The sequence below is a fragment of the Pristiophorus japonicus genome, chromosome 16 (genome assembly GCF_044704955.1).
Source record: "Pristiophorus japonicus isolate sPriJap1 chromosome 16, sPriJap1.hap1, whole genome shotgun sequence".
NCBI classification, from domain to species: domain Eukaryota; kingdom Metazoa; phylum Chordata; class Chondrichthyes; family Pristiophoridae; genus Pristiophorus; species Pristiophorus japonicus.
In genome coordinates, this window is record NC_091992.1 from 24,251,694 (window position 1) to 24,266,680 (window position 14,987).

General features: G+C 44.9%; 1 protein-coding gene across 1 annotated transcript; it reads left to right on the forward strand.

Annotated features, from left to right (window-relative positions):
• The first annotated feature begins 4,469 nt into the window (after window positions 1-4,469).
• On the forward strand, window positions 4,470-14,698 carry LOC139226394 (dehydrogenase/reductase SDR family member 13-like). The gene is made up of 5 exons (XM_070857137.1): window positions 4,470-4,775; window positions 5,076-5,194; window positions 8,441-8,564; window positions 10,211-10,525; window positions 13,878-14,698. Exons 1-5 carry the CDS (start codon window positions 4,649-4,651, stop codon window positions 14,141-14,143), a joined length of 951 nt encoding a protein of 316 aa, XP_070713238.1. The 5' UTR covers window positions 4,470-4,648; the 3' UTR covers window positions 14,144-14,698.
• Window positions 14,699-14,987: the final 289 nt, after the last annotated feature.

The following is a 14,987-nucleotide window of genomic DNA, read 5'->3' on the forward strand; positions in this document are numbered from 1 at the left end:
GGGTGGGGTGGAGAGATCGTGGTCAGGAGGGGTGGAGAGATCGGGGGGGGGGTAGAGATCATGGTCAGGGTAGGTGGAGAGCTCGCGGGGAGAGATCGGGGGGGGGTAGAGATCGTGGTCAGGGGGTGGGAGAGATCGTGGTCAGGAGGGGTGGAGAGATCAGGGGGGTAGAGATCGTGGTCAGGGCGGGTGGAGAGCTCGGGGGGGGGGGGGTAGAGATCGTGGTCAGGGCGGGTGGAGAGCTCGGGGGGGCAGAGATCGTGGTCGGGGGGGCGGAGAGATCGTGGTCGGGGGGCCGGAGAGATCGGGCGGGGGGGGCGGAGAGATCGTGGTCGGGGTGTGGGAGAGATCGGGCGGGGGGGGGCGGAGAGATCGTGGTCGGGGTGTGGGAGAGATCGTGGGCAGGAGGGGTGGAGAGATCGGGGGGGTGGAGAGATCGTGGTCGGGGTGTGGGAGAGATCGTGGTCAGGAGGGGCGGAGAGATCGTGGTCGGGGGGGGTGGAGAGATCGTGGTCGGGGTGTGGGAGAGATCGTGGTCAGGAGGGGTGGAGAGATCGGGCGGGGGGGCGGGAGAGATCGTGGTGGGAGGGGAGAGCGAAGAGGTGGGGGGAGTCTGCGATTGTGGAAGCAGGTATGCTTGTTGGACCGGGTAGAGGGAGGGAAACTCTCTTGCTCCTCATGGCTCACAACTAGTGCTGTCAATGCACTTACCTTATCAATCCAACCCTTCTCTCCTCCTTTACCTGCCGGGTTTCCCAAAATAAAGCTCAAGATGGGTTAAAAGCAGGCAGCCTCCTTAAAAGCTGTCAAATTTTTATCGCATAATACTCCTGTGAAGCGCCTTGGGATGTTTCACTATGTTAAAGACGCTATATAAATACAAGTTGTTGTTGTTACCGACTGGCCCGCCTCCTGAGAGCGGATTGATCATCCGCCTCTGTTAACTTAGAAACATGGAAACATAGAAAATAGGTGCAGGAGCAGGCCATTTGGCCCTTCAAGCCTGCGCCACCATTCGATAAGATCATGGCTGATCATTCCCTCAGTACCCCTTTCCTGCTTTCTCTCCATACCTCTTGGTCCCCTTAGCCGTAAGGGCCATATCTAACTCCCTCTTGAATATATCTAATGAACTGGCATCAACAACTCACTGCGGCAGGGAATTCCACAGGTTAACAACTCTCTGAGTGAAGAAGTTTCTTCTCATCTCAGTCCTAAATGGCCTACCCCTTATCCTAAGACTGTGTCCCCTGGTTCTGGACTTCCCCAACCTCAGGAACATTCCACCTGTCCCATCCTACCTGTAGTGGGGAAAATGCTTGAAACTATCATTAAGGAAGAAATAGCGGGACACCTAGATAGGAACAGTGCAATCAAGCAGACGCAACATGGATTCATGAAGGGGAAATCATGTTTAACTAATTTACTAGAATTCTTTGAGGATATAACGAGCATGGTGGATGAAGGTGTACCGATGGATGTGGTGTATTTAGATTTTCAAAAGGCATTCGATAAGGTGCCACACAAAAGGTTACTGCAGAAGATAAAGGTACGCGGAGTCAGAGGAAATATATTAGCATGGATAGAGAATTGGCTGGCTAACAGAAAGCAGAGAGTTGGGATAAATGGGTCCTTTTCGGGTTGGAAATCCACAGGGATCGGTGCTGGGACCACAACTGTTTACAATATACATAGATGACCTGGAAGAGGGGACAGAGTGTAGTGTAACAAAATTTGCAGATGACACAAAGATTAGTGGGAAAGCGGGTTGTGTAGAGGACACAGAGATGCTGCAAAGAGATTTAGATAGGTTAAGCGAATGGGCTAAGGTTTGGCAGATGGAATACAATGTTGGAAAATGTGAGGTCATCCACTTTGGAAAAAAAAACAATAAAAGGGAATATTATTTGAATGGGGAGAAATTACAACATGCTGCGGTGCAGAGGAACCTGGGGGTCCTTGTGCATGAATCCCAAAAAGTTAGTTTGCAGGTGCAGCAGGTAATCAGGAAGGCGAATGGAATGTTGGCCTTCATTGCGAGAGGGATAGAGTACAAAAGCAGGGAGGTCCTGCTGCAACTGTATAGGGTATTGGTGAGGCCGCACCTGGAGTACTGCGTGCAGTTTTGGTCACCTTATTTAAGGAAGGATATACTAGCCTTGGAGGGGGTACAGAGACGATTCACTAGGCTGATTCCGGAGATGAGGGGGCTACCTTATAATGATAGATTGAATAGACTGGGTCTTTACTTGTTGGAGTTCAGAAGGATGAGGGGTGATCTTATAGAAACATTTAAAATAATGAAAGGGATAGACAAGATGGAGGCAGAGAGGTTGTTTCCACTGGTCGGGGAGACTAGAACTAGGGGGCACAGCCTCAAAATACGGGGGAGCCAATTTAAAACCGAGTTGAGAAGGAATTTCTTCTCCCAGAGGGTTGTGAATCTGTGGAATTCTCTGCCCAAGGAAGCAGTTGAGACTAGCTCATTGAATGTATTCAAATCACAGATAGATAGATTTTTAACCAATAAGGGAATTAAGGGTTATGGGGAGCTGGCGGGTAAGTGGAGCTGAGTCCACGGCCAGATCAGCCATGATCTTATTGAATGGCGGAGCAGGCTCGAGGGGCTAGATGGCCTACTCCTGTTCCAAATTCTTATGTTCTTATGTCCCGTCAGAATCTTATATGTTTCTATGAGATCCCCTCTCATCCTTCTCAACTCCAATGTATAAAGGCCCAGTTGATCCAGTCTCTCCTCATATGTCAGTCCAGCCATCCCGGGAATCAGTCTGCTGAACCTTTGCTGCACTCCCTAATAGCAAGAACGTCCTTCCTCCGATTAGGAGACCAAAACTGAACACAATATTCCAGGTGAGGCCTCACCAAAGCCCTGTACAACTGCAGTAAGACCTCCCTGCTCCTATACTCAAATCCCCTAGCTATGAAGGCCACGGGGATTTATTGGCCTTCAATCCCATCAATTTCCCGAACGCAATTTCCCGCCTAATAAGGATATCCTTCAGTTTCTCCTTCTCACTAGACCCACTGTCCCCTCGTACTTCCGGAAGGTTATTTGTGAAGACAGAACCAAAGTATTTGTTTAATTGGTCTGCCATTTCTTTGTTCCCCATTATAAATTCACCTGAATCCAACTGCAAGGGACCTACGTTTGTCTTCACTAATCTTTTTCTCTTCACATATCTATAGAAGCTTTTGCAGTCAGTTTTTGTGTTCCCGGCAAGCTTCTTCTCGTACTCTATTTTCCCCCCTCTTAATTAAACCCTTTGTCCTCCTCTGCTGAATTATAAAATTCTCCCAGTCCTCAGGTTTGCTGCTTTTTCTGGCCAACTTATATGCCTCTTCCTTGGATTTAACACTATCCTTAATTTCCCTTGTTAGCCACGGTTGAGCCACCTTCCCCATTTTATTTTTACTCCAGCCAGGGATGTACAATTGTTGAAGTTCATCCATGTGATCTTTAAATGTTTGCCATTGCCTATCCACCGTCAACCCTTTAAGTATCATTTGCCAGTCTATTCTAACCAATTCACGCCTCAAACCATCAAAGTTACCTTTCCTTAAGTTCAGGACCCTAGTTTCTGAATTAACTGTGTCACTCTCCATCTTAATAAAGAATTCTACCATGTTAACACTGGAAATGAGTGGGTAATTTCCCACCTGACCCAAGCCCACCCATTCTTGGGGGTTACAATTAGCCCATGACCTGCCAATGCAATAAAGATAGCAAGGGGATAAATTAAAGCAAAGAGAATAGGAGGGAAAGAATCAAAAAAAAAATTTAAATCATCATCATCATAGGCAGTCCTTAGGTGGCTGAACAGTCCAATACGAGAGCCACAATACCTGTCACAGATGGGACAGATAGTCGTTGAGGGAAAGGGTGGGTGGGACTGTTTTGCCGCATGCACCTTCTGCTACCTGCGCTTGATTTCTGCACGCTCTCGCCGACGAGACTTGAGGTGCTCAGCGCCCTCCCGGATGTACTTCCTCCACTTAGGGCGGTCTTTGGCCAGGGACTCCCAGGTGTCAGTGGGGATGTTGCATTTTTTCAGGGAGGCTTTGAGGGTGTCCTTGAAACGGTTCCGCTGCCCACCTTTGGCTCGTTTGCCGTGAAGGAGTTCCGAGTAGAGCGCTTGCTTTGGGAGTCTCGTGTCTGGCATGCGAACAGTGTGCAGAATATGTACAGAATGAAGAGCAAAGGATAGCAGAAAGCTGAAATATGAGAAACAGACCGTAAGAGAAGCAAAATGAAAGAAATATTACCATGCATCATTTGTTCTGGTCCCCATGTATTTACACCAAATGTAATGTGCAAACATAAATTATGGAAACATAATTATTATAATTATTGTATTGACTACAAAATAAATGTCAAGGAAGTTCACAGTCTCAACCTACAGGGGTCAGCCATTCATTGTTGTTTCATTCATGCAACCAGAGTGATTTATCTGCTGGGTGTCGGGTTGCCGGAAGTTGTTAACGGGCCAGTGTTGGGGCATGTACTCCGCTGTGTGTGTGAGACGGGATTGCAGTTGTGTTCTGCAGCGAGCCGAGCCGAGCGGAGCTTTGAGAGGGGTGTGAGAAGTAACCCAGCGGCTGTAACCCAGTCCGTGTCATTGCAGCAGCCATGGTGGCCTGGTTAGCCGCTGGTGCGATCATGGTCGCCGTGTATGTGTTAATTTACTACAATTTCATAAAAGGGGTGCAGTGCAAGAGTGACACTTCGCTGAGAGGAAAGACGGTGATAGTCACAGGTACATCTCGTTGTGGCTCCGAGTGATACACAACCGCGAATAGTGCATGAATGGCTGGCTTCCCGCCTGGGGACTGCAAACCTGACACTTACAACAACTGAAACTTTAGTTGCTTAAATTTATTACAAATTCCAATGTAAATTCAGCAGCCACGCGACTGTCAATGGCTTACATTTCCCGAATGGGGAGCGTTGTTTGTTGACTTTCCCTTTATTTTGCAGTTTAACCCTTCCGATCCGGTTATAATGTTGCATTTAATCCACATTGCAATTACATTTTGTGTGTGTGTGTATGTGTTAGGTGCAAACACGGGGCTTGGGAAGGAGACGGCGCTGGACATGGCCCGCCGGGGAGCCCGGGTGATCCTGGCTTGTCGATGCAAGCAGCGCGCTGAATCGGCGGTCTTCGACATCAGGAAGGTGATCTCTGCCCGCAACACCCTTTAAAGCAAAAACCGTCTCTACAACCTTTACTCCTTCATATTGCAGCGGGGCTTTTGAATTGAGACAGGTTTCAGTGCATTTATTTTGTATATTTTAGTGGGGCTTTCAGTGCATTTATTTGGTATATTTTAGTGAGGTTTTTGAAGTGAGACCGCTTTCAGTGAATCTTTTTTAAGCTAAACTCTGGATTCTGCCTAGATTCAAGGGTAGTTTTTAATATTTTGCCTTCCGGTTCTACTAAGTAAAGAAATGCATTCATATCGTATCTTTCACAACCTCAGGATGTCCCAAAGCACTTTACAGCCAATGAAGTACTTTGGTGGTGTAATATAGGAAACACAGCAGTCAGTTTGCGCACAGCAAGATTCCACAGGCAGCAATGCGACTGTTTTTAGGTGATGGACGAGGGATAAATGTTGTCCAGGACACTGGAGAGAACTCCACTTTCCTTCAAAATGGGATCTTTTGCGTCCACCTTAGAAAGCAGACTGGGGCTCGGTTTAACGTCTCTGAAAGCCAGCACCTCCGACAGTGCAGCGCTCCCTCAGCACTGCACTGGAGTGTCAGCCGAGGTTTTGTATTCAAGTTCCGTTCCACAACCTTCTGATTCAGAGGTGAGAGAGAGTGCTACTAACTCAGCCCCCAGACTGCCTTTATCATCTGATGCCTCCCTCTGTTGGCTGCTGGTTTACTGTGTTTGAATTAAATCAAATTCTGTTGCTATAATATGGGATTCTAGGATTTTTACTGGTGTTTTGAGATGACATTCTGAAATTCTATCTTTTTTTCTTTAAAGTAGAAAATCTTGATGTAATATTTCCAGCAGTTTCATACATTAGCCATGATTTACATGTCTCTATTGGTGTCCAAACTGTTGTCTTTGTGGGGAGTTTAGTTGTGTAGCATGGAGCTGTGAGTGCCATGTATTACAATACAGAACCGTGACTGCCAAACTGAAAGTTAATTTTGTTTGAATTTAAATTAACATTAAAAACCTCACTCAAGCTAACTTGTGGATGGATTTAGAGTTCTTCACCAATCAGTCACAGTCCTGAGAACTGACCCTTCCAAACACTCGCCGTCCAAATTCAAAACGGTGATCCCGGCAGATTAAAGAAAAAAGGGAGGAAAGATGTAGGAATACAAGCCCAAATCAAAACTGTTTCACTTGGGTTTTGTGGGCTAGATGGAAAGGGCATGTGTAGTTGGCTCCAGGGCCATAGATTGGACACTCCCGTTTCACTAGGCTCTCAACATTAGGGATGGGCAATAAATGCTAACCTTGCCAGCGATGCCCACATCCCGTGAATTAATTTTTAAACAATGAGAATGTTTGATTTCCAGCAACAAAATCTGTCTTTAGGCCACCAGTAACACTCCGAGTGTGTTTTGTGACATCCAGGTGAGCTAGGTTGGAATTTCAGGATATGGATCTCTGGCTTAGAAAGAAAATACAAAATTTGCATTTAAATAGAAACACTTTCAAAGCACTTAATGTAATGAATTACGTAGCCTTAAAGTTCGAGACCATTCACATAGTTGCCGTTTGACTGGAGTGGAGATGACTAACAACTGAGTCAAGCTGACACTTATTGTAGCAGAGAGCGCCAAGCAACTTGTCCAAGGTAATATTTTAGCACCACGTCGAAAGGTCTGACGTGCCCCTTCCTCCAGGTTACCTTTGATTGATGGTTGCGGTTTAATGATCTACTCGGAAGGAAGAGCTTTTGAGAGAGGGCTTGATTTGTACCAATAGTGTGACCTGGGAGAAGAAAAGTAGCAACACATACTGACCAGACCACGCATACCAGCGTATGCAATTAGCTGGTCTCCAGTAGGGTACAGTACAATTGGCCTGATACCCGATGCTAGAGAGGGGAAAATCAGTCAGTGTTTCTGTGTCTGTTTGCTTCAAGTGCCTGCTGTTGGAAAAAGCACTTTGTACACTTCTAGTGAGAGCAGGATTGGACATGGCTCTGACGGCTCACATGGTTGAATAATCTGCTGATTCTCATTGTCCATGTCCCTAAGTGACGAATGGATAGTTGAATGAGGTATTAGAGAGTTGCCTCCGCCCTTCCTCCCCTCCACCCCCTCCTCCTCTTACTCCCCTCCTCCCCTCCTCCGTACCACCCCCTTCACCGGTATCCAAACAATGAGTTAGCAAGTTCAGCAGAGGTAGGGAAAGAACTGTGAATATACAAAAAGGACATTACCTTGAGTTAGCTGTGGTCTCAGCCCTGGGCTAGAGAGAAGAAAATCAGACAGTGTTTCAGCTTCATTAATCAGTGTAGTGTTTCGCTAACTGCAAAGGACAGGATATGATGTCTATTGGCTATGATGTCTTCTTCAGTCACATAGCCTGCTGACACTCATTAACTCCTCTTGCATGTGAAGAATGGCATCCTGGGCGAGACACGGGGTGGAGAATGCTGCTGCGCCCATGGAACAGTAATCCAATACAAGTCAACATGATCAGGAGAGAGGAGCATGAAAAGGCATCAAAAATGATGGAGGAGGGGCAAGTTAGATGGAGAATAAATTTTGCCTAAAAGTATTTGGCTTGCTTCCCAACCACGTTTTTTAAGCCCATATCAGGAATGTGAAACAGCACCTTCTAAACAGGTGGGACTGACCTATCAAGAAAGACTGGATCAACTGGGCTTGTATTCACTGGAGTTCAGAAGAGTGAGAGGGGACCTCATAGAAACGTTTAAAATTCTGACGGGTTTGGACAGGTTGGATGCAGGAAGAATGTTCCCAATGTTGGGGAAGTCCAGAACCAGGGGTCACAGTCTAAGGATAAGGGGTAAGCCATTTAGGACCGAGATAAGGAGAAACTTCTTCACCCAGAGAGTGGTGAACCTGTGGAATTCTCTACCACAGGAAGTAGTTGAGGCCAATTCACTAAATATATTCAAAAGGGAGTTAGATGAAGTCCTTACTACTCGGGGGATCAAGGGGTATGGCGTGAAAGCAGGAAGTGGGTACTGAAGTTTCATGTTCAGCCATGAACTCGTTGAATGGCGGTGCAGGCTAGAAGGGCTGAATGGCCTGCTCCTGCACCTATTTTCTATGTTTCTATGTTTCTAAATACAAAGTGTAGAATATTGAAAACTGCAAGTAATGTCCAGAGGTTTGAAGAAGACTATTTTTCAGTAAGTACTGTATACTAGTGATTTTCAGAATGCTTTAATGCAGACGTTTATTTGTCATCCACAGAAGAGCGGCAACAACAAAGTGATCTTTATGCAACTTGATCTTGCGAGTCTTAAATCAGTGAGGGCTTTTGCAGAGAATTTCCTGAAATCAGAGCCCCAACTGCATATACTCATCAATAATGCAGGCAAGAATTTAAACATTCTGTCACAACCAGTGTTTAGTCTTGAGGTCTACCCATATTGTTGAAAGAGTTGTTTGTAAGTTGATGTATTATTCTGTAATAGTGGTTTTATCACCATTCAGACTTCCTCCCAATACTTTTAACTCATTCTGGGTGTAAAAGAAAGCTTCTGATGGAACAAAACTTAATTTTATGTGTGAAGTGTTGGAGACAGCCTGCTGCAGAGTGAACGGTCTACCCTTGTACCACTGGGTTAGACACCAAAACTACAGTGGGGTGCCAGCATACATGCCTGGCACCTCCGAAAGATCAAAAGCACCACAAGACATTGCAGGAGATTTTCTGGCAACGATTAGATAGATAAGAATGGAACTAGGCGAGTGCAGTCCCACCCAGCTGGACGTTGGTGGAGAGGTGTTGGAGGATGGAGTGGTCAGCTGTGTCAAAGGCTGCAGACCTGTCCAGAAGGACGAGGAGGAATAGTTTACCTTTGTCACACACACAAAAGATGGTGGGACTGCACTCGCCTAATTCCATTATTATCTATCTAATCGTTGCCAGAAAATCTCCTGCAATGTCTTGTCTTCCCACTCCCACATTGTTACTTTGTGACTTTGATGAGAGCCGTTTTGGTACTATGGCAGGGGCGAAAACCAGATTGAAGGGATTCAAACATTGAATTCATGGAAACATAAGAACATAAGAAATAGGAGCAGGAGTAGGCCACCTGGCCCCTCGAGCCTGCTCCGCCATTTAATAAGATCATGGCTGATCCGATCATGGACTCAGCTCCACTTCCCTGCCCGCACCCCATAACCTTTTATTCTCTTATTGCTCAAAAATCTGTCTCTCTCCGCCTTAAATATATTCAATGACCCAGCCTCCACAGCTCTCTGGGGCAGAAAATTCCATAGATTTACAACCCCCTGAGAGAAGAAATTCCTCCTCATCTCAGTTTTAAATGGGCGACCCCTTATTCTGAGACTATATCCCCTAGTTTTAGTTTCTCCTATGAGTGGAAATATCCTCTCTGCATCTACCTTGTCGAGCCCCTTCATTATATGTTTCGATAAGATCACCTCTCATTCTTCTGAACTCCAATGAGTATAGGCCCAACCTACTCCACCTATCTTCATAAGTTAACCCCCTCAGCTCCGGAATCAACCTAATGAACCTTCTCTGAACAGCCTCCAATGCAAGTATGTCCTTCCTTAAATACGGAGACCAAACTGTACGCAGTATTCTAGGTGTGGCCTCACCAATACCCTGTACATTTGTAGCAGGACTTCTCTGCTTTTATACTCCATCCCCCTTGCAATAAAGATAGTCATGGATTTGGGAGGCGACAACATGTTCAAGTACTTTGGACAGGAAAGGGAGGTTGGAGATGCGGTGATAGCTAGCAAGCAAAGTGGGATCAAGGGTTGTTTTTTTTTTGAGGAGAGGGTTGATGACAGCAGATTTGAAGGAGAGGGGAACATTACCCAAGGAGAGAGAACAGTTAACAATGTTAATAATTCCATGAGATCTTTAGCATTCAGCGAAACCAACAGCTTAACGTCTCAGTTTAACGTCTCATCCAGCGGACGACACCTCCAGCATTGACGCTGAAGCTGGTTGAGAAATAATATGATTTCTTTGTTCTGCAGGTATTGGAGGAAGCAACAACAAGACGGCTGATGGATTCAACATGGTTTGGGGAGTAAACCACTTGGGCCACTTTCTCCTCACCCAACTTCTCTTGGATAGGCTGAAGCAGTGTGCCCCAAGCCGCATTGTTGTTCTCGCTTCGAAAGCTTACCGTATTGGCAAAATAGATTTCAATGACCTGGACCCTCCTCATAATGGCATAATCCAGGGGTTTCAGAACTACAGCTTCAGCAAACTGTGCAACATACTTTTTGCCAGAGAACTTGCCAATTGTCTGGAGGGAACTAACATTACCTGCTATTCAGTTCACCCAGGTGAGCAGAGAATTAATTCACAGATTTTACATACAACCCCTGTTTTCTTTGGTGTGAATCTAGAAATAAAAAAGAAAGGCTTACATTTATATAGCGCCTTTCACGACCACCGGATGTCTCAAAGCGCTTTACAGCCAATTAAGTACTCTTGGAATGTGGGAAGAGCGGCAGCCAATTTGTGCACAGCAAACTCCCAAAAACAGCAATGTGATAATGACCAGATAATCTGTTTTAGTTATGTTGATTGAGGGATAAATATTGGCCAGGGCACTGGGGATAACTCCTTTGCTCTTCTTTGAAATACAGGTGCAGCATCAAAAATCCTCCCCCAATCAACATCTGGAAATACCCAAACCTGGGCTTGGGTGTTTCCGGATTCATGATGTCAGAAAGACAATCGAAAGCCAGAACGGCCTCAGTTCCGAGGGTTTTGGATTTTGAAACTGCACATGTAGTGCCATGGGATCTTTTACGTCCACCTGAGAGAGCAGACGGGTTTAACATCTCATCCGAAAGACGGCACCTCCAACAGCATGGTACTCACTCAGCTTTTTAATGTGTACAAGTCCCTGGAGTGGGACTTGAACCCACAACCTTCTGACCCAGAGGCGAGTGTGCTAACCACTGAGCCACAGCTGACAACTGTAAGAGGGATATGGTTTTCATTGGGTAGGGGAGAAATGCTTTTTTTTCAGTTTAAACAATTTTAAAACATGCAAAAGAGCAGCATGTTGGTCAACTTCAAAAGGCCTATGTATCAATAAGTACAGGTGGCTACAGTTCTTTACCATATATGGATAATTTCTTATAGTTAAGATTAGGCATGGGGGAACAATCTCGATCACCTTGCCCCATTCATGGACCTCTCCTAACAGCAGGCTGCCGAGTGGTGGAGCAGCCATTCGCTCAGACAGAGATAGCGTGTGGCAGGTTAATGAAAACTGAAGAAAAAATAAATTACCGGGGGGGGGGGGGGGGGGGGGTTCCTTTTCTATCAGTGTGATTCTGTTTGCACAGACCTGTATCTCACCATTATGTCTTGGAACGTTCTTGTGGAGGTGGGAGACGTAAGTGTGAGAGTAAGACATGTGTAATTAGAATTTTATTTTGCCTACATTCCTGGTTAACACTTGTATGTTGATTCCTGATTTTCCCCCCCTGATTTCTCCTCCCTTGATGAGATGCACACAAGTACCAGACCTCGGAGGCCTCCATGCAAGTGGTCATTCTTCACATCGCCTCAACAGTGACATTGGGCCATTTTACCATATAGGCTAGCACAACTGAGCCCACTCCTGTTGTCCCTTGATACACATGCTCTTTCCAACAAGGGTCATTCAAAAGCTACTGTTCCCTTTCTCTAGCACAGGGTAGAATTATAGAATATTACAGCACAGAAGGAGGCAATTCGGCCCGTCGTGCCAGTGCTGGCTCTTTGAAAGAGCTGTCCAATTTAGTCCCACACCCTGCTTTCTCCTCATAATCCTGCAAATTCTTTCTCTTCAAAGACAAGTCCAATTGCCTTTTGAAAGTTCCGGTGGAATCTTATTCCACCACCTTTTCAGGTAATAAAATCCAGATCATAACAACAACAACAACTTGCCTTTGACGTAGCAAAGTGTCCTAAAGTGCTTAACAAGAGTGTTAGCACTAAAAATGTTGACATCAAGCACAGAAGGACATATCAGGACAGATGACCAACAGCTTGGTCAAAGAGGTGGGTTTTAAGGAGCATCTTAAAGGAGGAGAGAGAGATCGAGAGGAGGACAGGTTTAGGGAGGGAATTCCAGAGCTTGGGACCCAGACAGCTGAAAACACAACCGCCAATGGTGGAGCGATTAAAATCGAGGATGTGCAAGAGGCCAGAATTAGAGGAGTGCTGAAATCTCGAGGGTCGTAGGGCTGGATGAGGTGATCAGAAGGGACGAGGCCATGGGGGAGATTTGAAAGCAAGGATGAGGATTTTAAAATGTAAGCATTGTCAGACTGGGAGCCAGTGTAGGTCAGCAAACAAAAGTTGATGGGTGAACGGGACTTGCTGTGAGTTAGGATACAGGCAGTAGAGTTTTAGATGAGCACAAGTGGAAGATGGGAGGCCGACCAGGAGAGCATTGCAATAATCAATTCTAGAAGTAATAAAGGCTTGGATAAGGGTTTCAGCAACAGATGAGCTGAGACAGGGGCGGAGTCGGGTGATGTTACGGAGGTGGAAGTAGGGAGTCTTGGTGATGGAGTGGATATTTGGTCGGAAGCTCATCTTGGGGTCAAACACAACACCAAGGTTGCAAACAGTCTGGCTCAGCTTCAGACAGTAGCTCGGGAGAGGGATAGAAAGGGTGGTCAGGGAACAGAGTTTGTGGCGGGGACCAAAGTCAATGGCTTCAGTCTACCCCAATAACAGCTCTCAGACCAATTGTGTAGCACCCAAAATTCTGCTTTGTTTGTGATCAGCTAATTCAGCATTGGCTGCTGATCTAACATGGCTTTCTGGTGTGTATGGTTCACTGCTATAGCAGTGGTACATTAACCCACGGCCTCATCAGAGGAGCACTCTTTATTTTGTCATTCATTATTATTTTGATAAAGCCACATGATTGAATTTTTGCTTGAGGGTGTGAAGACGTGTAGCAGCAGGCTATGGGTATTTTCCATTTAATTCAGTTTTGAAAGCTGAATGCTGACATTGATAGAAATCACGAGGAAAAAAATGATGTGAAAAATGCAGGTAGAATAAAGAAAAAATGCAGTCGTTCCAAGAACTAGCACCCACATTGTCCGGTCAAAGGTGATTTGGAATAACCCATCTCAAATATGGGGAATCATATAAAAACCTCTTTCACCTTTTTTTTGATTTGAGCTTTTAATTTTCAAATTAACAATAATTTATGATGATAAACTGAAAAAAATAAGGCAGAGATTTTTGCTAGATAAACATTGTAAGTACTAATAACATTCCTGTAGATTTGCTCATGGTCAGTGGATGAATATCGGTTTATTGATGTACAAGCTGGTAATGAAGTCGGGAGATTTCAGAAACTTGCTCCATATAGCCACCTAGTGGCTAGAGCCCGCAACTACTCCCTGGCAGTTGATTTAGCAAGCTTGAATGGGAAATGTTGAATAGCAATGTCCAATGGTAAATAACAACAGAAAATTGTGACCAAGGGAAGTAAGATTTGTAGCCAGGAAGTGACTGTCCAACACAAGACTTTTAATAATATATAGATAGTATAATTGGGTGAAATTTAAAACTTGTAAACTGGTTAACAAATAAAATTCATCGATTGGCAAGTTGAATATTTTTATCATGAAATCTGTGTTCAAAAACTTTTTTTTTCTTTCCCTTTTACAGGTTGTGTGAACACTGAAGTGTTTCGTGATTTGAAATTCTGGCAGAAAGTACTTTTTGTCCCTATCATTGCCCTTTTCTTTCAAACTCCAGCTGATGGAGCTCAGACATCCATCTACTGTGCCGTGCAAGAAGATATTGAGAAGTTCAGTGGCAGGTACTTTGCTGACTGCAAGGTGCAGGAGGTCCTGCCTCATGCTCGAGACGACGCAGTGGCCAGAAAACTCTGGGAAATCAGTGAAAGGATGGCTAACCTCGGCAGTCATTAACTGGTGAAGAAATTTGTTCGAAGAATGTCAGTTTATTTGTAAAGGTCTGTGAGCATTTTCACCAATTTCTGTGTGAAAATGTTTTGTCAATAATTACAGTAGATAAGTTTTTTTCACTTTTTACAGGGGCTTCCAAATTGCAATAACAGATGGCAACAGTTAAAGGGGAAAATAAATCTGAGAGGGTTGTATTTGTTCAAATTACTTGGAACATGATGTACTCTTCTGTTAGACGTCCCTTTTCCTTTTAAGGTTTAAAACTACAAACTCCATCAAAAGACATTCTGACAAACCAGATAGAAAAATAAATTTTAGATTAACTCTTTAATAAAGGCACTCCAAAAGACCCACAGAAATGAATCACACTCCTTTAACTCTTGATTCAGTACAGGAACATCGAGCTATTTCAGTTTCTATTCCACCTCTCTGGAGTTTGACAGATGGAGATTAATAAGACTATTGCAGCACTGATGCATAGATGAAATATATTTTCTGGATTCCTGTTCAAGGATCAGTGTACATTAAAAGTTGTCAGTTCTGACTTCTGAGAGATTACTCGATCTAGAAAATTTGTGGTTCTTTCTTGTGGCTACCTGAGTAGCAGATGCAGATAATTCTTTCCCTAACTATCTATTCTCCCTCTTCTGAAGATGTGATTCAACAGGAAACGGTTACAGCCGGTAGCTTATGCCTCCAGGAGTCTGTCCCAGGCAGAAAGGGGCTACGGGATGGTAGAAAAGGAGGCGCCCGCATGTGTATATGCGGTAAAGAAAATGTACCAGTACCTGTTTGGAAGGAAATTTGAGCTGGAGACAGATCACAAACCCCTAACGTCCCTTTTGGC